Consider the following 25,373-nt stretch of genomic DNA (forward strand, 5'->3'; position numbering starts at 1 on the left):
ATGATGTTTCTGTACATCCAATTTTATAATATTATATGAAGATTTTTTTTAATAAAGTTGGACAAGAAAATTATGTTTCTGTACATCCAATTTTATAATATTATATGAAGATTTTTTAAAAAATAAAGTTGGACGATAAAATTATGTTTCTGTACATCCAATTTTGTAATATTATATAAAGATTTTTTTTAAATAAAGTTGGACAAGAAAATTATGATTTTGTACATCCAATTTTGAAATATTACATAAAGATTTTTTAAAATAAAGTTGGACAAGAAAATGATGTTTCTGTACATCCAATTTTGTAATATTATATAAAGATTTAAAAAAAAAATAAAGTTGGACAAGAAAATTATTTTTTCTGTACATCCAATTTTGTAATATTATATATAATGATTGTTTTTGAAGTCATTAGTTCGTTATTCAATAAAACAGTGCTATGTGCAGCCACTAAAACGAAAAAATAAAATAAAAATAAAAATAAAAATCTGAATCCTAGTGATGCTGTAGCGCACACCGGTGACGTCACTCGCGGCCGCGCCACCCCGCCTCCTCTGTCTCCGCACTGCTGCCTCTGCTGTTGTTAGTGTGTGTGTGTGTGTGTGTGTGTGTGTCAGCATCATCACACCAGGAGGACATTCGGAAAAAACACGCTGAAGGGAAAAAAAAAAACATTTCTACAATTTTTTCTCGAATTCCCCTGAACAAAGAAGGACAGCGCGACCTTCTGCTCGCATGGATGCTCGGGGGACACTCTTCATGTCGCCATACTCAGGGCTGTGACTGAAGGCGTCCACAAGGGTGCTGCTGGTGTGTGTTTTGGAAAAGGGGGTACTTCCCCAGGACCACAGACGAGACATCTGTCCCGGTGTCCTCCTCCCTCTGACTCGGTGCATGGACCTGAGCTCACCGTGGTTTCTCTGCAGTCGCTGTGAGTCATTAGCGGAAGAAGAAGAAGAAGAAGAAGAAGAAGATGGCGGACAGAGCCGAGATGTTTTCCCTCTCCACCTTCCACTCCCTCTCCCCCCCCGGCAGCAGGTAAGCGCCTTCTTAAATACGATAAAATAATGATAATAAACGTTAAAAAGAGGAGGTAAAGAAAGGAAGGATACACGTTGACTCGTGGGGGGGCCCGCAGTGATGGAGACACCTGCGGGGAGGGGGGGCCTGGTCTTGACCGCTGCCGCTGCTGGACAACTGTCTCATCATTTTTTGTGGAAAAAAAAAATACGAGGGAAAAGATTGGATGAGTGAAAGTGAAGGCTAGTGATGGATGCTTTCCCTCAGACACTTGAAGTGCGCAGTCTCAGTGAGAAGAAGAGGAGAGGAGGCCCACGCCCTGTTGGGGTCCAGCCCAGGCAAGGACACAAAAAAGATGCTGAACTCATGGTGACGAGTCTCTGAGTCAGAGTCAGATCAGGTTGTTGACAAACATGTCATGTTTGTGTGGGTCTTCTTCAGCTTTATCTAATCCATGTTTACTTCAGTGGTCAACTGATTTAAGTGCGTCTTAAAATTTGTTCAGGCTTTTCCTTGAATTTCTCGAACTCATGTGTTGTTCTCAGTATTATCTTGATCTTTAAAGTATGTACTTTTTTGAGTATTGTTTTGATTGTTTAAGCGCTTTGTGACCCTGGTCTGGAAAAGCGCTATATAAATAAATATTACTTACTTACTTACTTACTTAAATAGATGTTGGACTCTATCAGTATGTGTGTACAAAACTGTCTTTTCATTGAAATATTTACATTAGAACATGTGCTTAAGCCCCGCCCACAGAAAAAAACACATTTTTTTTCTGGAGATGAAATCTTGTTTACCGTAACCACACCCACTCCGCATCGAGCTTTGTCGCCGTCATTAATCCCGGAAGTCTCCACCTCCAAGGGACTCGTTGGATAAACAAAAGCGAGGTGTGATTACAGCTGGCTGGAGGAGTCGTAATGGGATTTCGCTTTTGTAACCTCTCGTTCGCCGAGATTTAAGATGGGGGTAGAAGTAATACGTTTAAATAATGTGAGTGTGTCAGGGAAGTGGTCTTTTCACATTAGCTGCTCTTTAAGATACTTCCAACAAAATTTTTAATTGATAGTAAAGTAGTTATAGTACTGTAAGATGCCACTGGTTAGTGCAGCAGATTTCACATCAATCAAAACATACAAACAGGTTTTTTTTTTCCCAAATTCAGAATGACACCAATAAATGCAACAAGAAACATAAGGCTATAGTAATCAGGGAAATAACTGTAGAAATTAAAAAAAATATATAAATACATTGATTTTTAATACACACACGATATAGCAAGTCAGTCCAGTTCCTTGTTATGAGTTATGCTGCAATATAAATACGCACTGATAGTCTTTAACTCATCGACAGGTAGGATTTCTTAAAAAAAACTTAGAATCTCAAAATATCTGGTACCATTGATTTATTAATTTATTTTTGTTTATTGTTGAGTTGTTAAATATTGGATGGGTTTTATTGGCTACAGTTTTTAACATCAAATCTTTTTCTTATATTGCATTGAATTGCGCTTCAAACATCTTTCCATTCCAAGAGGGAATTTTGTAGTTCTTTTGAAATCTCCGCCAGCAGACGGAGCGGCAGGAAGTTGCAGCTCAAAACCATGTTGTTTATAATGGAAGTAATGTTTGTATTCAGGAAAGTCTTGGTTCCTCTTTAACTCATAACTGCACCATATTTTCTTGGAGCAAACTGGTCAGCCATGTGCAACATTCTGTAATGTGTTATTGTGAAAAAAAACATTTATTCCCTTTGCAATTTGCGATTTTATATATATATATATATACATACATACATACATTTGTAATATCTGGAAAACATTTTCAATAATATGAATTTAAGTTTTCTAGTGATCCTTTTATTGGTTTAATTGGATTTTGCACGTGTGCAAAGGTAATGGAAACTCAGCTTGTGACGCAAATGTTTGCAACAAATATGATACGTTTGACCTCATATCGAGTACCAAGAGGCTCTCATTTCAATACATTTTGGATACAATTTTGGATTTTCATGATATCAGTTCCACAGACTTGTGATAGAAACAATAATATGTCAAAGTACCATGAGTAGGTAAATTATTATACTATCTCCCCTCATTGGAAAGCCATTACATTACGCATACATATAGTTACTAATCAACACAAAGACTTGTAATTACCCTCATTTACAACTTTACTCAGAAAAATGTCAGTACTTGCAATCTTTGTGGAGAAACAACCCGACTTAAATTACCTTCACATGATTGTTGATGTATGGAGACAGAAATTCTATCATTCATTTTAGATGAAACCTCAAAAGTCAAGAGTCTAAAATGTACTGTATATCATCAAACAATATATTATCTTTACAGCTAATTCCAAAGAAATGAAAAGTAAAATTTGTTAATGTTAGTCTAGTGTTTTTTGTGCTTTATTATTTAGTATAATTATACTATATATTTTATCCAAAATCTTAGATAATTTGTCCGTGAAACATTGTCCATGAAGCATATTTTTCATCTTCTAAAACAACCTAAATTATGTCAGGATCGCGTGTATCTCTGCTTGTCGTTTGTCCTGCACAATGCAATTACATTAGCCTTCATCCCAAAGGATTTCACATCCTCAACCTGCACTCACACCGGATTCAGTTTCAACAGCTCTATCTCATGAAGGCATCATCCACGATCAATAGCCCTTTTTTTTGTCATTAAGATGACCTTAGAATAGTGCGTCCACCATTAGGTTATTATTTCCAATCTGCTTCCTGTCTCTCTACGCACCATCTGTGTGATATTATATTTTGATTTATAAACATTATAAACCGATTCGTACCAACAAGACACGACTTCAATGACACCGAGAAAAGCAGCCGTTAACAAAGCCCGACTCTGTGTGTTGCATTGTGTTTGTTACGTCGAGTCTGATTGATTCATGGCAGGAACCACTAAGCGCAATAATCTCCCTTACATAACCCACATCGCTGTTTTCAATAGACGATATAATCCCAAAAGGATGACGGACATTTGTCTCTTGAGCACAAGGAATGTATTATAGACGATCATTTTACAGAAGTCGTCGCTCAAGTCTAGATTGTGCGACAAATCAATGCATCATCTGCAAATAACAATAAACATCTTAAATATTATCATTTTTAAAACAATACAAATAAGAAAAAGGGTGTTAGACTCAAAAGGGTGTTAGACTCAATATATATATATATATACAGTATATATGTATAGAATGATAATATAGGGTAATAAGTATGTGTTTCAAGTACATAATTGGAAATGCATCTTTATTCCCTTTGGTAGTTCAAGTGAGTACCATAAAAAATATACATTTTTAAATGTACTAGAATGATAATATAGGGTAATAAGTATGTGTTTCAAGTTGACATCTATATATATATATATATGTATATAGATGTCAACTAGGGTAATATCTATATACATATAGGGTAATAAGTATGTGTTTCAAGTTGACATCTATATATACAGTATATATATATATATATATATATATATATATATATATATATATATATATAGATGTCAACTATATTATCATTCTAGTAAATTTAAAAATGTTAATTTTTGTATACAGTTTTGTGTACAAATACTGAAAAGTAGCATCACTCATAGAGTGTACACATATTAAGCGGTAACACGATGCAGTTATAGCTAAGTGTCATGGATAGCGCGGACGTAAAAATGCTCAACCAAGATGATCTCTTCATAAACGTCCAGGTATTGAAGTCACATCGATTACCCTCGTAGTCTCTGAGGTAGATGGAAGTGACAGAGGGAGGCGAGTGTGTGATCGCTGCCGCAGGCGTAAGAGGCTTAAATCAAATACACATTCATTTTAGCTTAAGCGTTCATCTTTACCTCCCCCCAACAGCCTCCCCGTCGTTTCATATTCAACCCCCTCGCTTTCACGACGAGGAGTCCGTCGGTCTGGTGTCGCTATCCAAGAACCGTTTAATTATTACATCATCGTTTGCGGATCAAAGGGCTTCCAGTCATCTGAAACGTTTCTGGTATCAATTCAACATCCGATGACTCAGATTGAAAGCAGGTCTACATCATCCACGCTTCGTCTGTGTCTGATCTGGGTGAGGTGCAGACGAGTGACGTGTTCGTGAGGTTAGAAGCGTGACACATTCACGAGTGTTGTGAAAACACTGGTGGAAGACGAAGAGCACATTTCATGTTGAAGATGATCCTAGTATTGTGAAGGAGATTCTGATGCTTGAAATAGCAAGAGATAAAATGATGAAACAGGGAGATTTTTCCCTTTATTTCTCAATTTGTTTCAGGGTAAGATAATGTAATACTTGTTTTACATTAATGTAATATTAATTTGGTGCATAAAAATAATCTTATAATTTTATTTCCTTATGTTAATGTTCTTGAAAAGCCTTTTTTACCTCAGTATAAAAATGAGGGTTTTAATGGAAAAGATGTTCAAAGTAGTTGAATGTAATTCATTACCAAATCACTACCTTTCTTCTCCACATTTACCTTTATTGATAGATGGATAAAGTACCAGCAAAAACTGCCGTCTACATGTATTCATTTGTATTGCATGAAAAACTTAGGGCTGGGTATTGATAAAAATCTTTTAGATACCGGTACTCACAAAATACCTTCATTTCGATACAGGTTCTTGAATGATAGTTCTTTTGATTTTAAAAGTCAATAGTACATATCTTAAGTTAAATTTTTCAGATTTGGTTGATTTGCACAATAAAACACTTGTTAACAAGTGACAAATTAATCTGGTGTTCATAGCATTTTTACTTTTGTTTATTTACAAAAAAAACCCTTCATTGGTACCAAAACTTGGCACTGGAAAACAAAGGTTGTATTGATTCTATGTACTAACAATTGATTTTTGGTTGGTGCCACAAAAGAAGCGGAGTTCGATACCCAGCCGTATATAAAACTGACTTTGCTTGCTAACAAATGACAGGTTTTATTGATGTTAGGAGGTGACAGAGAAGACTCATTTTTCTTTCAGATTAACTCACAAATTAAACACAGTACATGTCCATTTTTCTGTAACACTGGTTTATATTGCAATTAATGAAGTTGCAGCCCGAGTGTTACTTACTTGAACTACCAAAGGGAATAAAGATGCATTTCCAATTACGTTCATTCAACATTTTAAACCATTTTACAAATTGTATGGATTTCTAAAGAGGGATACAGATTCTGTCTGGTCATAATGTTACCTCTGAAATATATTAAAATCAAATGCAATGGTCATTTGTTTTCAACTGACACATTTTATTTTTAAGTCTTTTTTTTTCTAATGAAAACACATTTATATTATTTTATTACTCAAATACAAACAACATTCTCTTTCAGGGGTGGATATTCAAAACATCACACAGTGAACAAATAATAAAAATTCAGCAATTGAACATATTCATACATAAAATATATATGAAAATATTATAATTAATCAAAAACAACATTTTTATACCTTCAAATCTCACTTAAAAGCAACAGGAACTGAAAGATAAGACAATAATACTGATTTGTTTCATATTGTGATAGATATTTTTTACTGACTGAATGTCTTCATTTTTGCTGAAATGTAGAAAAAAACAAACGTAAGCAACTGTGTAGAAATCAGAGGCGTTGAGGATGAACGTCAGACTTGTTTCAGTCTTCACCCGAGTGATATAAATGTAGGAGAACAAAAGCACACTCACATATAGTGAACATCTAAGAGAACATGTGTCGACTGAACACCACCTCCTGCCCACACAGCAAGTCTGATGAATAAATGTAGCGAAACTTGCTGACTACGAATCATGTACTATTCATTTTGAAGCTGTCAAATGTCCTACCTGAATACATTGATTTTTATTATATCATCATGTTCTGGAGACCTCACTGAATATGTTGTTCAGAGTTAACAACGTGTGGTGATAAAACAAAATGACAAAAAAATGGAGTCAATAAAAGTGCAGCAGAGACAAAAAAAAACAGTTGCAGGTAAACAACATTAGAGGAATGTTCGCCCAAATCTTTTCATTTTCATTTTCTTGATGATTGTGGAAAGATTTTCAACATCCTTTCAAAACAGAAACCACACATTCTATACAAATTGGCCTCTTACTGTGTCGTTGATGATCAGCACGGATCTTGTGTTTGCTTTTGCATTCAACCACCCACCGGTTCCCCGCGGACATGCCTGAGCTCATTACTGTCTCGCCTCTGTGTTTGGTTTGGACGATTCGGGGCTTATCAGGTAGACATCCTCCGAGAGGGACGGCTGTGACAGTCCTCAATTAAGTCAAACCGGATTGAATCAACGTTGTTCACTTTAATTGAATCCACATCCAAGTCTGATGTTAATTCATTTTCACTTGCATATCAGCTAATGAAACACAATCTCACTTCCTCGCTTCTGGTTAACTTTCCACTCTGAGCAGCGTCTCTGGACCAGAACATTTGTCTAAAGTTGTGTTTACACCAAGCGTGGGTGTGTACATTAATAGTGACCAAAGCGACCGAGGCACTATTATGCCCAACAAACTGTGCTGTCACGCTACTGTATGGCTGCCTCTGAATACATTTTCAGGCAAAAATTTGTAGTACCAGATGCGCTAATAGGAACTTAAGCATCAATTTAACCAATCAGAGCCAATCATTTAGTCATGCATAGAAATTATCCTCAAGAAGTAGAAGCAAAAGCTGATAGTATTTTTGACTTTCCACTAACTTTAGACCCACCTCCAGCAGATTTTCCCAGTCATTAGGGATTGCTCTAGAGCAGACCTGGGCAAAGTGCACATGTGGCCCTTTGACTGTATTCATGCGGCCCTCAAGAGGTCAGAGTAGAACATAGACATTCTTTCCGACAGCTTACGATTTAATATCGCGTTTATTATTGTATTAACTCTAAATATATATGTTTTTTTTCGTTTCTGATTTTTGGGTTTTTTACTTTTATGAAAATTTCTTACCCATCAAAATTATTGACATCATATTTAGAGGAAAAAGTTATTTTCCTATAGGTTTCTTTTACATGAAAGGTTTAAAAAAGTGTTTTGACATAGCCAGGTTTATTTTATGCTGATATTTTTTTCTTTACCATTCTTACTTGCTTTGTTTTTTCAAAGTTTGTCATATTTTAGCTCTTTGCTCCTCTCCTTTGGATTGATGGCCCCTCACAACATTCACAGTGTATGATGTGGCCCCAATGGAAATTTAATAGCCCACCCCTGCACTAGAGGGATGGCTTGAAGTTAGTGGAACAACGACTCGGGTCGGAATAGTCCCAAGAGTTGCCTTTGGTGTAAACACACAGTGATGCCTTTAAATTGGCAACTAAAGTATGTTTGTTGCTTCATTTTACTCTAGCAGTCTAGAAATCACTCGTTTTTCTAGCCGTTTCCAGGTGGAGATCAACTGACCAGCTTTACGGTATTCCTGTCAAAATTATATGAACTCAAAATCCCACAAAAAGTTTCGATGAACACTTGCATAACCTCTCTGTCCAAGGTAATAAAGTAGCACTGCAATGCAGCATTTCCTTTGAAACTTTTAAACCGACGAGTGCGACTGACTGAGGGTTGCTGCTGATGAAGGGCCGGTGTAATCGAAGGATAGTTAAGGAAGATCGTACTACACCGGCTCATTGCACAAAAATGAAAATGCCTCCACCCTGAAGCATGCTTTTGATGTTCATACCACTGTTCATAAATAGTTTCTGTTGTACATCTTTAAACCCTGGCAAGTCCTTTCATAACATATTCCTCAAGCCGGTGTGCAAAGATAACTGAGACAACTGTTTCCTTTGATGGCCTTGCTGTCCATTCAGACTCCTCCACCTCCTGTGCTTGAGTCATCCGTTGTGACCGATGCGTCTGCTTAAACATCCGCCTTGTGTTTCCAGGCCGTCCCACGACATCAGCCTGGAGGAGTTTGACGACGAAGACCTCTCTGAGATCACAGACGACTGTGGCATCGGACTCAACTATGACTCCGACCCCTATGAAAAGGTGAGCATATTGTTCATTTTATATCATAAAACAAACGTCATAAACGTCATTTGATCGATCATATTCAATTTAGAATACTACAAATTTATAAACAAGTAGTTGATGATGGTTTGCGTGTTCGCTCTTTGCATATTTTCCTCTTACATAAGCATCTTCTCTGCCTTTTTTATCTGGCTCAACACAGCTTACCAGTCTCATCCAGTACAATATTGTCCATAATCCTGAAAAATGACAAATCAAAGCTCTCTTGATTTATCAAAAAAATCTGAATCCCACTGCACTCAACCTGTTTCGTGCCCTTAAGCAACACCAGGAGAGGAATAAAAACCGTCAACACGAACCATTTAATCACCATTTGCTGATATGTCTTTCATCATGTTCTACCTTGGGTTTCCATGGTGAGAGTGACAGTGGCAGCTCTGAAAGATCCAATTCATTTTTTTCATTCTAAAAGCTTTATTTGAATTTATCTGAGCTTAATTTTACACATTATTTTCATGGTTGCACTCCTTGTTGCGGATGTAAATAATGTGATGTATGGCGTGGAGCCACGGCTGCAGCAGAGGCTGGTTGACCCAGTGAGATTTGCTGCTATGCAGAGACAACATCCTTCTCCACATCCTTTCCTCCCCTCCTCCCCACCATGTCTTCTCTTTCCACCCTGTGTTGCTCAGACACTGTCGTATTTCCTGGTCTCGCTTTCTCTTTTCGGTGTCAGGTTGATTGTGAAGAGATTTCTGGAAAATTCCTTTTGAGAATGCAAGTTTTTTTTTGTCAGCCGGAGAGAGGTCACGCACCAGCTCTGTGTGCACAGCTGAGAAACTGATTGCCCGCTTCACTGACATGAAACCACAGCATCACACAGAGGAAATAATCTATCTGACATTAGCTGCCAGCTTCCTGCTCCAAATCTGTGCATCTAAAATATTCTCTGCTGTTTTTTACATATTTTCATCCCCGGTGTCATGTTGTCAGCTCGTGTAACCTTCATAAACCAACGTTGTGCTGATGATCGAGAAAACATTGGTTCCTGATGTCGAAAACCATTTGAACATACGAGTCAGCCTTTCTTTGATGTGTCAAGAGCAACCGTCAGATTATCCTTCTGTCCCCAATCCCCGGCTCTGATTAATTCCAATTTGTTATGGGGTTTCGGGGTCTTAATCCGCATCATTTAGTTCACTGCTCAACCAAAGTCACTGGGATAAATAACACGGCTGGTGGTCATAAGTGTTGTGTATTAGCAAGAATCTGGCAATAAGATATGTATCACGATACGGGGACAACGATACAATATAATGCGATACTTTAGGAACAAGGATATATTTGAAGAATTGTCTATATACAGTATATACAGTATATACAGTATATACAGAATATACAGACCACATGACTTTAGATGAAATCGTAACTGCCATCAATTGTTTTGAAACCAATATATGCCCAGACATCAGCTTTAAAAGCTGATGGAGTCCACTGTATCCTCTCGTCCTCAGTCATCACAGGGATCTTCCTTGTTCCTTTTAGCTGCAGGGGATGTAAGCACTGGAAAAGCGAAAATTAAAGAATGCATTGAATATTTGCATGTTAATTGTAAATGAAAATGAATTAAGAGAAGTATATATATATACTTTATTGAACTGTAAACCATAAAAGGACTATGGTGAAGAATAAAATATAATTAGGAAGCCAAAAAATATTAGGGCTCTGTAAAGTGCTTTAAATGCTGCTGGATTCCACTGTATCCTCTTGTCCCCAGTCATTGACCAGATCTTCCTTGTTCCTTTAGCTGTAAAGGACGTAATCACTGCTGCTATTTAGCTTAAGTTTAATTGCAAAACTAACATTAACAAACGTTGTGAATGTTTGCACATCAATTATAAATATTGAATGTAATTATTTTATGCACACTTTATTGAAATATAAGCCATAGATGATTATAATTATAATAAAATAGAATGTGAAAGCCAAAAAAATCAATAATAAAAAATAATAATGATACCATTTTTTTTTATTGTAACAAAATCATTGTGATAGTGAGTCAATATTTTCTTCTTCACTCCAGGTCCTTGTATTTTAACAGAAATCTAACATTTTTCTATTGATATATTTATTATTTTGTAGGAACAGCTAGTAATTATTTTTCCCAGTTTGAAGACAATATATTTGTAGATTTATTTTGTTTATAATACATTACCCGATCTGAAAACAACTTACTTAAATCCCTTCATTAAATCCCTTCTTCCTCTCAGTTTTCCCGAGCGCTGATCCAACACCATGAGCTGCTGCATTATTCATCATAAGCATCAACCCCGGTGACAGAATCTTAGCCGTAGCGCAGCGCTGAGTCGCAGATGTGAAAATGCATAAAACCAGTCTCAGAGGAGCCCATCACTCTTTAGAATTACAGTGCGCTGTCACTCACACTGCTGTAAAACTCCCCCACTCCCACAACCACACTAAACAAGATTCATGAAGGGTCGAAAACCCACTCGGCTTCTGTCATTTAACTAAACAAATCCCATTAATGTAAATCAACTGGAAAGTGAATTTAGCGATTGAATTTCTCTGCAGCTTTGTCACTAGTTCTCGTCATCTTTTTGATTTTATCATCTAAAACCACCACTGATTTCATCATATTTTACTCATGTGTTCTTATGATATCTGCGAGACTCTCTGGACAACTCTCCTTGGTTAGAAAAACAATTGAAATCCACATTTTTCAATCACTTTTTCTTCCTACTTACTTCAAACAAACAAACGTGTTGTCATTAGCTTGTCATGAGAGATTCGTTATTTTGTGAATAATCTGCTGTTATGAAGGAAACACACAAATGTTTGGTTTGTCCCCTGATCATCCTTAAAAAAGGAACAACGTAAGATCCCCAATGAAAGATCTTCTTGAGTTGGCCACTTGGGTTTCCATTGGCCGTAACACAGAAGAAAACGTCAGCAGGTTTTCGAAGGGCACGTGTGAGAACGAGGCAGAGCTTCGATTTCTCCATTAATCAGTGATGAAGGGGAAACTGCGATACTCGAAATCAGCTGTCTTTGCATTTTTAAGTTAAGATACACTTAGCCAGACAATAAAGATTTGTGGGATAACACAAGGGATACCACAAACACATTTGTTTTCGGCCACTGGGTCACCTTGACCCAGAAATAGGGTTAAACTTACCAAAGTTTCAGAGTGAATTTAGAAAAATCTGTCAGTGGGGTAAGAGACATTTTCTTGTGATGTCATAATAGATGAAACTAAAAAAATATGTTCAATATGTTTAAAATACTTGAGAAACAGTTCCAGTGTAGTTACTAGTGGTGTATATTGGTAAGAATCTAGCGATACAATATATATCACGATACAGGGGCAACAATACGATATATTGTGATACTGTGGTAACAAGGATATATTAGAAGTATTGTTCAAGTACTTGACTCTGGTGTTACAGAATTTAGGTCCGCATGACTCTTGACAAAGTCGTTACTGCTTTCATTTGTTGTGAAACCAAAATATGACCAAACATCAACTTAGTCTTAAAGACCTGACTGTATCATCTTATCCTCAGTCACCACCAGGATCTCACAGGATTTATTTGTTCTTTTAGCTGTGGTGAATATTTGCATGTTAATTTTTAATTAAAAATAATGAATTGAACTGTCAACCATAAACTGACTATTGAAGAAAATAAAACATGATTTAAATGCCAAAAAAGATTTAGAATATCGATGTATACGAGTATAGTGCAAAAAATATTGAGATAAATCGCCGTATCAATTTCTTCGTACATTCCTAGTAATGACTTCTCTTAAGTCTTCAATAATGTAAAATAAGACATTTTTTAGACGTTGTTACTCGTATTAAATCTAATTAGACAGCTTTCACAGACATAGACAGCTTTAGGTTACGTCTGAATGTTTGTAATAGAAAAAAGACCAAAATGTTATCAAAACTACAAAAGTGAGCTACTTTATTGATTCGTCTCTGTTGATGAAAGGAAGCTTGGCTGTTTTAAACCTCAGAGTGGAGAGGTTTTCCTGTAAACCAGCAGCAACCTGAGAGGCTGCCTATTGATCGTCAGCCATTTTATTGAACTTCCGATTTATTTCTTATCTGTCTGTCTTCAAGTCATGATTGCTCTTTTCTTATATTTCTACAATACAGAATACTCTTTTGACAAAAGTCGCCTGATATGTGATCGATTTTTGTATTTTTTCCACACTATTTGTCCTGCCATTTGTGTCAGCTTTGAACAGGATGTCATTATAAGGTTATTGCTCTAATTATAAAATGTACCGTCGGGTTTGGACCACCATTTTAATCCCACTAGAATTCACTCTTTTCTCTTTTTGCATCACCAGGACTCTCTCATTTTGGAGAAGAGTGATCTGCACCACCCGGTCTGCTCCTTCCAGGACGACTTCCAAGAGTTTGAAATGATTGACGACGAAGACGAAGAAGAGGAGGAAGAGGATGATGAAGAAGACATTGATCCCGATGCACCTCCCTCTCCCTCTGCCTCCCCGCCTCCCTCTCCTACTTTCGGCACGTTGAAGAGCCGCCCCACGACCCTTAACCTCACCACTGCAGTGTCACAGGTACAGTAGGTCAAATTGTTGTTTTTTGTTTCACTCAAAAAATTAAATAATTTCATTCATGTTAGGATTCGTTGAACAACAACAGCAGTCTTTCTCCGAAGAAGGGAACCTGGCAAGACTCTATACGCAACCCCACCACCCAAGGTAGGAAGACGCTGACGTTGTACGCTGAGCCAGATTTCCATTTCCAATTCTTCCCCCTCCAGGCCGTCTGACTCCGACCCACAAGTGTCTGGATGATGGCAGTCATGTCACAGGCCAGTGCCAGGCGTCCACCGTTACCCAGGCTCCCGGCTCCCAGAGCAAAGGTACTCCAGCCACACAGGCGGGGGAGGGCGGGAATCCCCAGTCCCCTCACAGGCCCCTCCTCTGTGACATGGAGGGCAACAGGAGGGAGAGGCCAGAATACGGTAACAACAAGGCCGGCCCAGCCAGCATCCAGCTCATCTCATCAGCCATTAGTCTAATTTGAGGCTCCGCTTCTTTGAAGAAAACCTCATGGATTTTCTCAGAGGGCATCTTCACTCTCATTTTCACTTACGTTGAGCATTATGGGAAGGTTATTGGGTCGGCGCCCTTATGTAAGACCAGCAAACATATGCTCTGTTAAACAACAGAAGTGGCCATTTTTATTTTCACCTCTTCATGTACATATACTTATATATATTTTGAAGCTAAAGATTTTTTCTGACCTTTTGTCACCCTTTCATTTTAGGCTCATTCGGTCAACACAAATCCCAACCCGGTGACGGCAAGTCCGACCCAACAATGAAGTCGTCAAGAGTTCCCTCCGTAGACGAACACTCCCAGTGTTCAGACACCGAAGTGGACCACGATCTGAACAACGGCCACATCCACAAGCACCTGAACCGATGCGCCACGGACACTTACACCATCACCAGTGAATCGGGAATGGAGCCGGAGAACGACTTAGATCCGGACGGAACCAGTCACTGCTTTTCGTCCACCGCCCCCATGGGCGCCACCGATGGAGCGGACACGCCATTGTCCGATGAGGAGCTGGATAAAGATTTTGATGTGGACTTCATGTGCAAGGAAACGTACGACGTCGTCTGTAAGGACGATCAAACCGAATACATCGAGTTTCCCTCCATCGAGCCCTTCGAGCTCGCGTCGATGAAGTCCAACCAGTTTCCACCGTCGGCACCTGCACCTGGAAGTGAGTCGGCGTCTCCATCTTCAGACCCGGGGATAGCAGACATGAACCAGCGGGGCTACACGACCTCAGACGTAGACCGGGATCTCAGCTCTCCCGGGTCTGACTCGGACGTGGAGGGCGAGCTGGAGGCTGCGTTCGCTTGCGGGGGTGAAGTGGTTTCCAACATGATCTCCTCCATCTCGGAGACTGAGCTGGATCTGACCAGCGACGACAGCAGCAGCGGACGCTCCTCTCATCTCACCAACTCCATCGAGGAGGCCAGTTCCCCAACATCTGACCAGGAGCTGGACCCCGACACGGAGCTGGAGCAGGACAGCGGAATTGTTGGTCTCAAAGCCTCTTTGTTTCTGGGTCAACCCGACCCGATCAAAGATGGATCTCCTCTCCCGTCACCGTCTCCTTTACCCTCACCCACTATTGCCACCCCTTCACCTATCGACTCCCCCCTCCTTTCTCACGAGGAGTATGATGACGGTCAAGCCTTGATGGGGCTCCAGAGCGTTGATGATCTGTCGTTCGAGCACCAGGCCGACCCGGATGAGACCTTGCCTCCCACCCAACACTGTGAGGACAGACTGTCCAGACAGATGGTTCTGCAGATAGAACCCGACCACAGCCTGGAGAGCTTCAAACGCTCCTTCTACCTGCCCGTGGGACCCAGACTGATGCCCAACACGGACGACTACGACGGTACCAGCGAGGGAGACTCGGAATCGGAGAGCGAGGACGACCTGAGCGAGAACTCCGACTCGCCGTGGCTGCTCAGCAATCTGGTCAACAGGATGATTTCCGAGGGTTCTTATCCCATCAGCTGTCCGGAGGATTGCTTCAAGAGGAAGGTGTCCATCTCAGACACCATCTCCCCTTCTTCCGATATGGGAGACGGAGACAGTTTCAACGATCAAGAGAAGAAGGATAGGTCAGGGAGAGAGGAAAAGTCAAACGAGGATTCTTCAAGTGAATCAGTAGAGATCAGTTCGTGTGTCTATAACAACACCACAGATCTGTCCAACCCGGTGGTGTTGGAACGCTGCACGGACAATATGGGGGTCAGCTACCCAACCAAGAACGCCAAAAGATCCCAGGAAGAAGAGGAAGAAGAAGAGCCTAATAACGATCTAACGATGCTCAACGCCAGAAAGGACCTGGACTCGCCCAGCTTCAGCGAGAGCATCGTCAGCGACAAAGACGAAGGTCGCGAGACAGAACCCCGGGGTCGATCCTCCGCCTCCCTGGAGCGCATCACCGAGGTGAAGAACAGTTTGACCTTGGACATCCCCACGGCACAGACCAACCGATGCTTCAGCCTGACCTACTCCACAGAGGATGAAGAGGACGAGGCGGGTTCGTTTCCCTTCCTGGAGAGCTCGGGGAGTCGGCCTTACAGGGAGAGCGAGCTGGAGCTGGACAGTTCACCTCCCATAGATTCCAGTGTGCCGGACCCTCCCGTGTCAGAGCATGACCTCCCACTGTGCGAGAAAGGACTGGTGATGAGGCAGCAGAGCGAAGAAGATGGACTGGCCTATGACTCCATGAAGTACACATTAGTGGTGGATGAGAACACCACCCTGGAACTGGTCAGCCTGAGAAGGTGAGCTATTACCCAATTACTTAGTTCAAGATGAAGATTTTTTATTTGACATTTACGTCATCAGGTGCACTTCGGTCTTGAGCGACGACAGTGAACTTTCAACGATCTGCGACGAGGAGCCTCTGGGCACGAGGCAGGCGGGATTTGGCTGTGAGAAGGAAGAAGGAAGACCAGAACTCCTCAGTTCTTCTGAAGACTCTTCCCCCGAGGCGGACCTTCCGTTCTCCAAGAAGTTCCTGAACGTTTTTGTCAATAGTACGTCACGCTCCTCCAGTAAGTGTCTTCACTGGTACTAGTAACTAGTAATAATATAACATTCTCACAATAATATTTGGACTAAGGATCTAAAAAGAAATCTCTGCAGCGTCATTTTAAGCAATAGGTTGTTCCAACCAAGATTTATACACTTTTGACCATATTGTGTAAAATCTTAAATGGGCTGCAATGAAAGAAAAAACAATTGATAATATTTCTGTTCTATTTATTATTGCTGTCAGAAAGATGTTTATTTTGAATTTCTTTTTTTTTCCTGTGACTCTGTTCACTACAAAAATAACTTGTAAATATTTTTTAATTACTAAAACACAAAGTCTATAATTTATTTTTACTGTTTTGATCTGAAGGTCGGTCCGTACCTATAAACTTTAATAATTAAAGCGATCTACGGTGCCAAAAAAGGTTCCGGTAGAAATCTATCAAATAACTTTTAACAGGTCATTCAAAAATAATCAAATAGTCATAAAGAGTTACCAGGCCGATGTGGATTTTGAATTTAAAATGATCTACTGCACATTTAGAATACAATAAATCATTATAGAAAAACAAAAAATATGGAGATTTTTTTACTTCTGTTAGTAGTCATGTCTTGATGAAACTTCATGAAGCAGTGTCATTATTTTCAGAGCCCACTAAATGGATGTCTGCGTTTCAAAATACATTCCTTTAAACAGCTAATCTATATTATCTTATTCAAATAAGAGTCATTAAAAGCAGTAAAGCAATAAAACAGCGCATAATAAAACAATATGAAATAAGATAGAGGATAACAAATAAAATAGGCCTCTGAATTGGTTTGAAGAAACAACTCAAGTAGTTACTGAGAGCATAGTTTTTGCAATAATATTAAAACTGGATTTCAAGATTAAAGAGTTTTGTTTCATATCTGCATTAAGAATCAAAGCTCACCCACTGTATTTCCTCCTTTTAGGCACTGAATCATTTGGACTCTTTTCTTGCACCATCGATGGGGAGGAGAGGGATCAGACACACAGAGCAGTTTACAGGTAAGAAGTTACTCACCTACACTGGCATTACAGTAATGGGACAAGGGCTGTTATTTAAATGTAAATACACTATAAACTGTTTTAATTATAAGACCACAACAGTAAAGGATTTATTATTAGTATTCATATCATCAGGGAAGAATGCAAGGGAATATCTTACCCTAAAACCAGATATTAAAAACTTGTGATTACTACTTTAGCAGTAGTGCTGCCTCCATCTGTAGTATGTGTTAAGCCTAGTTAAGGTCCTGGAAAACTATTGACAATATATGATAAAGTTAGTGATGAAATCCATTGAACCCTTGAAATTTCGCCTCTAATTTGTCCCATTTACAATGCTTATAATTTATAAATGGCTCTTGCTAGTGATGTGTTGATGAGGCTTCATGAAACAGATGATGATGTATCATGATACAGCGTCTTTATTTTCAAAGACCACTAGATGGCACTTTAAGTTTAAAAATGAAGCCAGGTTTAAGCGAACAACTCTAAAGCAGAGAGTGACATCTAGTGATCTTTCAAAAATGAAGACGCTGTATCATGATACCTCACCAGCTGTTTCATGAAGCCTCATCAACACATCACTAGCAAGAGCCATTTATAAATTATAAGCATTGTAAATGGGACAAATTAGCGGCGAAATTTCAAGGGTTCAATGGATTTCATCCCTGAGGTAGAAATAATAGAAAAGTTATAAGATTGTAACAAATGATTACTAAATCATAGAGTGAAAATTCAGATGAGTTACCTACAAACAGAATTTCTGATCACATGAAGAAACGTTTGTTGTAGATGAAGTATATTTCTGTAAGTGCACTTATTGTTTGAACCATGAAGTCAGAGAGATCAGCTGATGATGGATTGAGTTTCACTGCTTCATTTTCAGCTGACATGAAACAACAACTCTACAGAATATATGTTTAATTCCAGTTTTACATTAATATTTAGTATTTTAAACAATAAGGATTGTATGCTAACAGTAACGCCTCAATTTAAAGTGAATCTCACCTTCTTTGTTTCACACAAACTCTTGATGTTAGTCATAATAAAGATGTTGTGTGTGAATAATTTATCAGGGCGGGGACGGGCTATAAAAAGTCTAATTGCATTGACGTCAATGGTCTGGTGAGCCGAGCGATCAATGCTTCCTGATCAAATTACACAGCAGCTGCAGGAGTGCTGTGAGGAGACAGTTTGGCTCAGTATGCTGCCCCCTGCAGGTTCATACCCAGACATGCAGACGAGCTGGAGCTGGACGTGGACGACCCTCTGTTCGTGGAGGAGGAGGAGGACGACTACTGGTACCGAGGCTACAACATGAGGACGGGAGAGAGGGGGATCTTCCCGGCGTTTTACGCTCACGAGGTCATGGGACAGTCCAAGGAGTTGATGGGTGAGTCAACGAGCTACCAACTTTCTTCACCTTCATTTTAAAATCGTGTTTTTTCTTCTGCAGGAATGAAACGAAATCCAGCCTGGATGGAGACTTACTGTGTTCAGTTCTTGGGGTCTGTGGAGGTGCCTCACCACCAGGGGAACGGGATTCTCTGTGCCGCCATGCAGAAGGTGAGCTCCTAAATGAAAAAAGAGAAAGGATTGAGTGGAATCTGATCCGACGTCCTGCGTCAGATTGCTATGTCCAGGAAGAGGACGGTTCACCTGCGACCTCCGTCCATGTGTGAGCTGGAGATCAGCCTGCAGGGGGTCAAACTGATCATGAGCCTGGAGGACGAGTTCGACTCGCTCGATGAGGTGACAACGAATCAACTTCTTGTTATTTTATATTGAGATAGAAGGCATGAACGAAAAGTTGAATCTGAATTAGGTGTGGTGTGTGCGGTTTCTGGCTTGTCCAGTTTCCTCTTTGGCTCAGAAATATTCCCTCATAGGTGGAGTGACAGTAACAAACCTACGAGTGCCTTCTGGCTCAGCTTGTTTATGTCCTGGGGACGCATCCTGATTTCTGAAGTGAAGGAGAAAGATGCTCACTGTTGTAATTACGGTGAAATGTGGGGAAGAGTTTTGAGAGATCAAGATTAAATTATATAAAATTAAAAAAAGAAAGTGGAATATCTCCTGTAGGCTGGTGGTCTCGAACGTAACCACTGTAACATTCACAAGTGTTAGGAAACATAGAAGTTAACAGGATGCTAATGAAAAAAATACCATTTTATTTAAAGTTAAAAAATCAAGTTCGTAATTGTCCAAAGCCATAACATAAACTATGTTAATGTACGTTCATCCACAGCTGTGTCAGCTGCTGACCTGGACAAAACAAAAGTGATGTGGTGGTCAAATTACAAACCATTTAGGAAAAAACTATTTAAAAAAAAAGAAAAGAACAGGAAGTAACATAACAAAATAAAAGTCATAGTAATGAAGACAACCACCACAACAAAGGAGTGTGTACCAGTATCAAGTATCTTTCTGATATTTATATGCTTAAAATCACTTATTTATTTGTATATTTATACTAATACTCTTTATTTTTTTCAAATATTACATATTTTATTTATGGTAATTTTGTGACAAAAGGAACAAAAATCCCCACAACCTGAGACGACAGGTAAACAAAAAAGACAAAAAAAGTAAATATATATAGAACAAATACATAATTTCAAATAATTTCAAGAAAGATAAAAGGACAGCAGTGAATAAGAGTCAGTGTATAAGCCTAGAGTCCAACAGAGGGTCAATAAGTTCTCAAAGTTGAGGAAGAATTTTCTACTTTTAGACTCCCTTTTCATGAATTTAATGAAAGGATCCCAGACCTGATGCTATCTTCTCACATACAAAGAGAAAACCTAAAGTCCTCCAGATGGAATAAAGTCTTCATTAAGTTCTTGTAAGATGGAGGAGAAAGTGAATTCCACTTCTACAAAACCACAACCAGAGCCTGCGAGAATATTTTAGGAAGAGTTTTAATATCCATCTGGTACAAGATGCTGGTTGAAGGATACACAGAGGGTGTTCAAGACAAGAAAAAAGTTGTCTGTCACAGAGGAAACATTTGGAAAATATCTTGTTCAAGCTTGAATAAGAGACATTTTCAAATGTATTATTGTGGATATTCTCTCATTAGTGTTGTTTTCTTCCGCGTTAGTTCGACCGCTGCAGTCACTTCTTCCAGATGAAGAACATCTCCTTCTGTGGATGCCATCCAAAGAACAACTGGTAAACACACTCGACCTCTGGTGAACCTGCTCCGCTTCTCATCTCTTGCATCATCATCCTTGTTTTCTTCTCTCTGCAGCTACTTTGGCTTCATCACTAAACATCCCATGCTGAACAGATTTGCCTGCCATGTGTTCGTGTCCCAGGAGTCCATGAGACCTGTAGCAGAGAGCGTCGGGTGAGAACCAGTCATAGTCCAACTGTCACTGAGAACGTCTTCTGGTTTGTTTCATCCAGTTTATTCTCCGGATGATTTAAATAATGACATGATCAGTCAAAAAAAATCATGAGAACATTCGTAGTCACTTGGACACTGAATTATTTAATATTATTCACTATCTGTGGGTGAGTAAGAGACATTTCACATACTGTGAATAATAACATGACTTGTTTTCGTTTATTTATTTTGTGGTTTTATTATATAAAAAACAGAAAATATATTTTTTTTCTCCTCACATCACCTCATGACGCAGCGAGGTAATAGACAAAATCCTAAACATTATTGAAAACCCAAATTTTGGGCAAAATACAGGCAATATTTATTAAACTTTGACAAAGTACAAATACTTTGAATGTGTTTCCATTGTAACAAACTATGTCTCTGTCAGTATTTTTCCCATTCTAACAGACTTTACAAAATGTTCTCACAGTATTCTTTTGCATTTTTAACAAATGCATACTGTTTTTCTGTGCTATGTTTCTGTCAGTATCATTTGGGGGAAAATGTTTTCATTGTAACAGACTTTTTTAAGTTTAGTGTTTAAATTAAGGCAAGATATTTATTTTATTACTTCAACTTTTGTTAAATTCGGTCAGTAATATTTGGGGGTTTATTTTTTATTTATTTTTGTTCCAATTAAAAAGACTTTCTATTTTTTTGCATCAGTATGATTTTGTGACAGTTTTGTTCTATTGTAACAGACTTTATCAGGTTCTGTCAGCATAGATTTGGGGCTAAAGGATTTTTCATTTGAACATCCTTTTTTTGTATTACAAACTGTCAGTATTATTTTGAGTGTTATCTCCCTACATAACAGACTGGATCAGGTTCTGTCAGTATTTTTTGTGCTTGAATCTTTCTTTTTAACCAACTTTATTATATTTCAATTCTGTCAGTATTACTTTAGGCCTGAATATTTAGCATCTTAACAAAAGTTTTTGTATTACATTCTGTCAGGAATAATTTATTTATTACCCTATTGTAACGGACTGGTTGTGTCAATATTGTGGGGTTTTCCATTTCAACAGACTTTTTCTGTATTACATACTGTCAGTATTATTTTGGGGGTCATTTATTTTTTATTGTTAAAGATTAAATTAGGTTCTGTCTGTATTTTTCTGTTGCTTTAATTCGCCATTTTAACACTTGTTTTTGTGTTATAAATGTCAGCATTATTACTTTGGGTCCAAATCTTATTCATCTTAACAGACTTTGGCCATACTATGTTCTGTTAGTATTATTTTGGGGCTATATTTTACATTGTAACAGACATTTCTGCTAGTATTATTTTGAGGCATTTTTTTCCCGTTCTGAAAGAAATTTCCGTTAGTATTATTTTGGGTGGAAATTTTAAATTGTTACCGACATTTCTGTTACATTTCTTTTAGTATTACTTTAATGCAACATGTATTGCATTTGACTTTGCGTTGAGTTCTAACAGTGTCATTCGGGGGCAAAATGTTGATTGTGTGTAGCAGCTTTCAGGTGGTCATTGCAGGGCGAGTTCAGGTTTTGACACTAAAATTAATTAGAAAAGACATAACTCAAACTAAAACGGTCCGATTACTAGAGTTCCTGAGGTTCTACCGTATTTAGCTGTTAAATAAAGTGTTCAGTAAACTAGAATTACTATTCATTTGTTTAAATTCTCATTTGAAATTCCCATGTTGTGCTTAAAAGTTTCTGATTCTGATTTTGTACTCTTGTGCAGACGAGCCTTTCAAGAGTACTACCAGGAGCACCTGGAGTACGCCTGCCCCACCGAGGACATCTATCTGGAGTAGTCTCCATGACGACCACTGTATCGCTCGAGTATATTCATCAAGTTCGCCACCAGAGGGCGCCTCATCTGTGTTCCAGTCCAAGAGGTGTCTCTCTGAAAAAACCCGTGTTTGCTCATCACTCGCTCTCTCTCCGTTTCTATCCACCCGTCCACGTGGGCGGAGGGATCGCCTGTTCCTCTCATCTTTTCTACAAAACCGTGATGCTGAGCACCCCGTTTCTTCAACGTCCCCCCTCTTTTCAAAAATCTACCTACTTCTGCGGTCTCACCCTTCAGCGCATGGCTCGTAGGATTATTGCACATGGAGAACACACATATCCAAGCGACACGGTACGCAGCTCAGTCTCACGGGAAAGTGAGTAGATCTCAGTGTAAATATCTACTTGTTCAGTGTCGAGCGACGTAACATTTCTACCGATAGCGGAGCAGAGTAGAGCGAGTACAGTCCTTGGTCCAAGTGAGTCTAACGTGACGTGGATTGTAAATAAGTGTATAGAGAGTAGACGCACAGGCGCTTCATCCCAACTGTATTCACACTCGGTTCAAGAGTTCTGTTGTGGGATTTCTCTAAGATGGTTTTGAGGGAGAAAAAAAAAAAAAAGGGCCTAGATCTTTGATCCGTCCAAGCAGATGGATTTGATTCTTCATCGGACTGGTTCATCACAGATTACATCTTAACAGAGTGACATCAATACTGATTCATTAACAAAAACAACAAATTCAACTTCCATCAATTTTGATTTGTTTGTCATTATATTAAATTTTCCACTTGTATCCCATATACCCCAGTGGAGTCAGAATCAGTTACTTAAGGAGCCAAAATATTTTACTAGTCGTGCTCGCAGACCAAACTAATTTTCTAGTTACCAAACTGACCTTAACAGGTTAACAGTTTTTTTGCTTAAAATCAGGCAACTTTATACTTAACTATATCAAAACGATGTTAAAGGTCAACTAATATGTTGATTTAATTGTGTCTTAAATAAATCTTAGACCTCTATTGTATCATCAGTATGTGTTTTTACAAAACTCTCTTCTCATTGAACTAAAAACGGTTTTTTTTTTCCTCGAGATTAAGAATTGTTCATCATAACCACACCCACTCTGCTGTAATTGGTCAAGCACCAAGGTTTGTCACCACATGTCATTATACCCAGAAGTCTCCGTCTCCGAGGGACTCGTTGTATAAACGAAGCGAGGCCCGATTACAGCGGAGGAGGAGTGAAGCCATTATTACGTCATAATGGACTCGGCTCTCGTAGCCACTCGTTCGCTGTGATTTCCGACGGGGGAGAACTTTATAAAGTAATAACTTCAAAACATCGTCATGATGAGGTGATTTTTTTGCTCAACGGACCCAGATATCTGTGAAACATAAGACAACCTTAATTTAGTGATGAAAAATCTCCATTTTAAGTTATATTTTCCTCTCATTACACACCATGTACCGCCGATATTCTGCTGACCTCTGCTTGGATGGTCAAGTTTGGCCGACAGGAAGGCGAAGGTGCACTGAAAAGCCATATACTCTCACAACTTTGACTGTTGAATTATCCTTTTTTTCTCCACCTGTGCAGTTGCAGGAGATAATATTCTCCGATTTACTACATTTTTTTTTTGTTTTTTTTACAGCGTTAGTCAAGTCTGGAGAAAAGAGTGAGCGTCCTACATACGTCACAGCCGCTGCAGCATGTTTTTAGCTTTTAGCAAAACACACAACAGGGTCCGAACACGTCCTCCATTAAACACACACACTTTTTCTCAGAAGATTTCCGTGTCCAGACGACGACCACGTCGCTCAGTTAGAGGATGTAAATACTATAGTGAAGCTACAAAAACTGTGCTGTGTCCTTTTCTCTTCTGTATGTTATTAAAGTTAACATGTACTTAAGAAAAGAATGTGAATCTTAATTGAGGAAAAAAAAAAAAGAAGAAAAACACGTTTGCGATCTGCAATAATTTTATTTAAGTGTCTTACGTTTCCACACGCGGTGGTCAATCAGCATCGGGGCGACTTTTCTCCAGACACATATTTGTGGGGCGTGACATCATCAGTGTGTGACGGCGGATGAGCTGGGAAACCTGTAACTGCATCATTACAATTCTATAATCGCCTTTGAGCTGCGAACGTGTAGATCCACATTTGAACAATGTATTCTATTTGCTTCTGATTGTTTTTCTATATTGTTACGAAAACATTCACGCAAAAAACACACACACACACACACGCGCGCGCGCACACAAACAACCTCCGAGCTCGAAACATTGTCTTAAGATCCAACCAAAACCTCCGACTTTACGACATACGTAAGACTCTAGTGAACCGGTGTGTGACGGAGCGAACATATCTTATCTTTGATTCCTTCCAAAAAACGTGTACAACTGAAGCGGACATGCCATGAAAGAAAAATGTCTAAAAGTAATACATTAAAAATCACTTTGCCTTGTCATGGATTTGGTCTTACAAATAAAATATATATGCTTGATGTCTGAAATGTTTCTCATCTTTATTGTTTGCTTAT

At 38.9% G+C, this 25,373-nt stretch overlaps 1 protein-coding gene across 2 annotated transcripts; it reads left to right on the forward strand.

Moving 5' to 3' along the window:
- Nucleotides 1–445: 445 nt before the first annotated feature.
- Nucleotides 446–25,337, forward strand: mapk8ip2 (mitogen-activated protein kinase 8 interacting protein 2). Of its 2 annotated transcripts, none has more exons than XM_087796953.1 (14): nucleotides 446–1,038; nucleotides 8,919–9,024; nucleotides 13,384–13,620; nucleotides 13,686–13,764; nucleotides 13,827–14,030; nucleotides 14,336–16,391; nucleotides 16,456–16,664; nucleotides 17,599–17,674; nucleotides 18,895–19,067; nucleotides 19,131–19,240; nucleotides 19,304–19,426; nucleotides 20,778–20,848; nucleotides 20,928–21,026; nucleotides 22,780–25,337. In XM_087796953.1, the coding sequence occupies exons 1-14, from the start codon at nucleotides 974–976 to the stop codon at nucleotides 22,850–22,852; spliced, it is 3,681 nt and encodes a 1,226-aa protein (XP_087653079.1). In that variant the 5' UTR covers nucleotides 446–973; the 3' UTR covers nucleotides 22,853–25,337. The 2 variants fall into 2 exon arrangements, with proteins under 2 accessions (XP_087653079.1, XP_087653081.1); XM_087796955.1 differs by having other exon boundaries at nucleotides 447–1,038; nucleotides 13,827–13,928.
- Nucleotides 25,338–25,373: the final 36 nt, after the last annotated feature.

The sequence above is a fragment of the Callionymus lyra genome, chromosome 8 (assembly GCF_982586985.1).
Source record: "Callionymus lyra chromosome 8, fCalLyr1.hap1.1, whole genome shotgun sequence".
NCBI lineage: Eukaryota > Metazoa > Chordata > Actinopteri > Syngnathiformes > Callionymidae > Callionymus > Callionymus lyra.

Coding starts and splice junctions, on each gene's coding strand:
- mapk8ip2 (XM_087796953.1), top strand. CDS start 974: ATGGCGGACAGAGCCGAGATGTTTTCCCTCTCCACCTTCCACTCCCTC. Junction 17,675..18,894: donor ACACACAGAGCAGTTTACAG/GTAAGAAGTTAC, acceptor TGCCCCCTGCAG/GTTCATACCCAGACATGCAG. Junction 19,068..19,130: donor ACAGTCCAAGGAGTTGATGG/GTGAGTCAACGA, acceptor TTTCTTCTGCAG/GAATGAAACGAAATCCAGCC.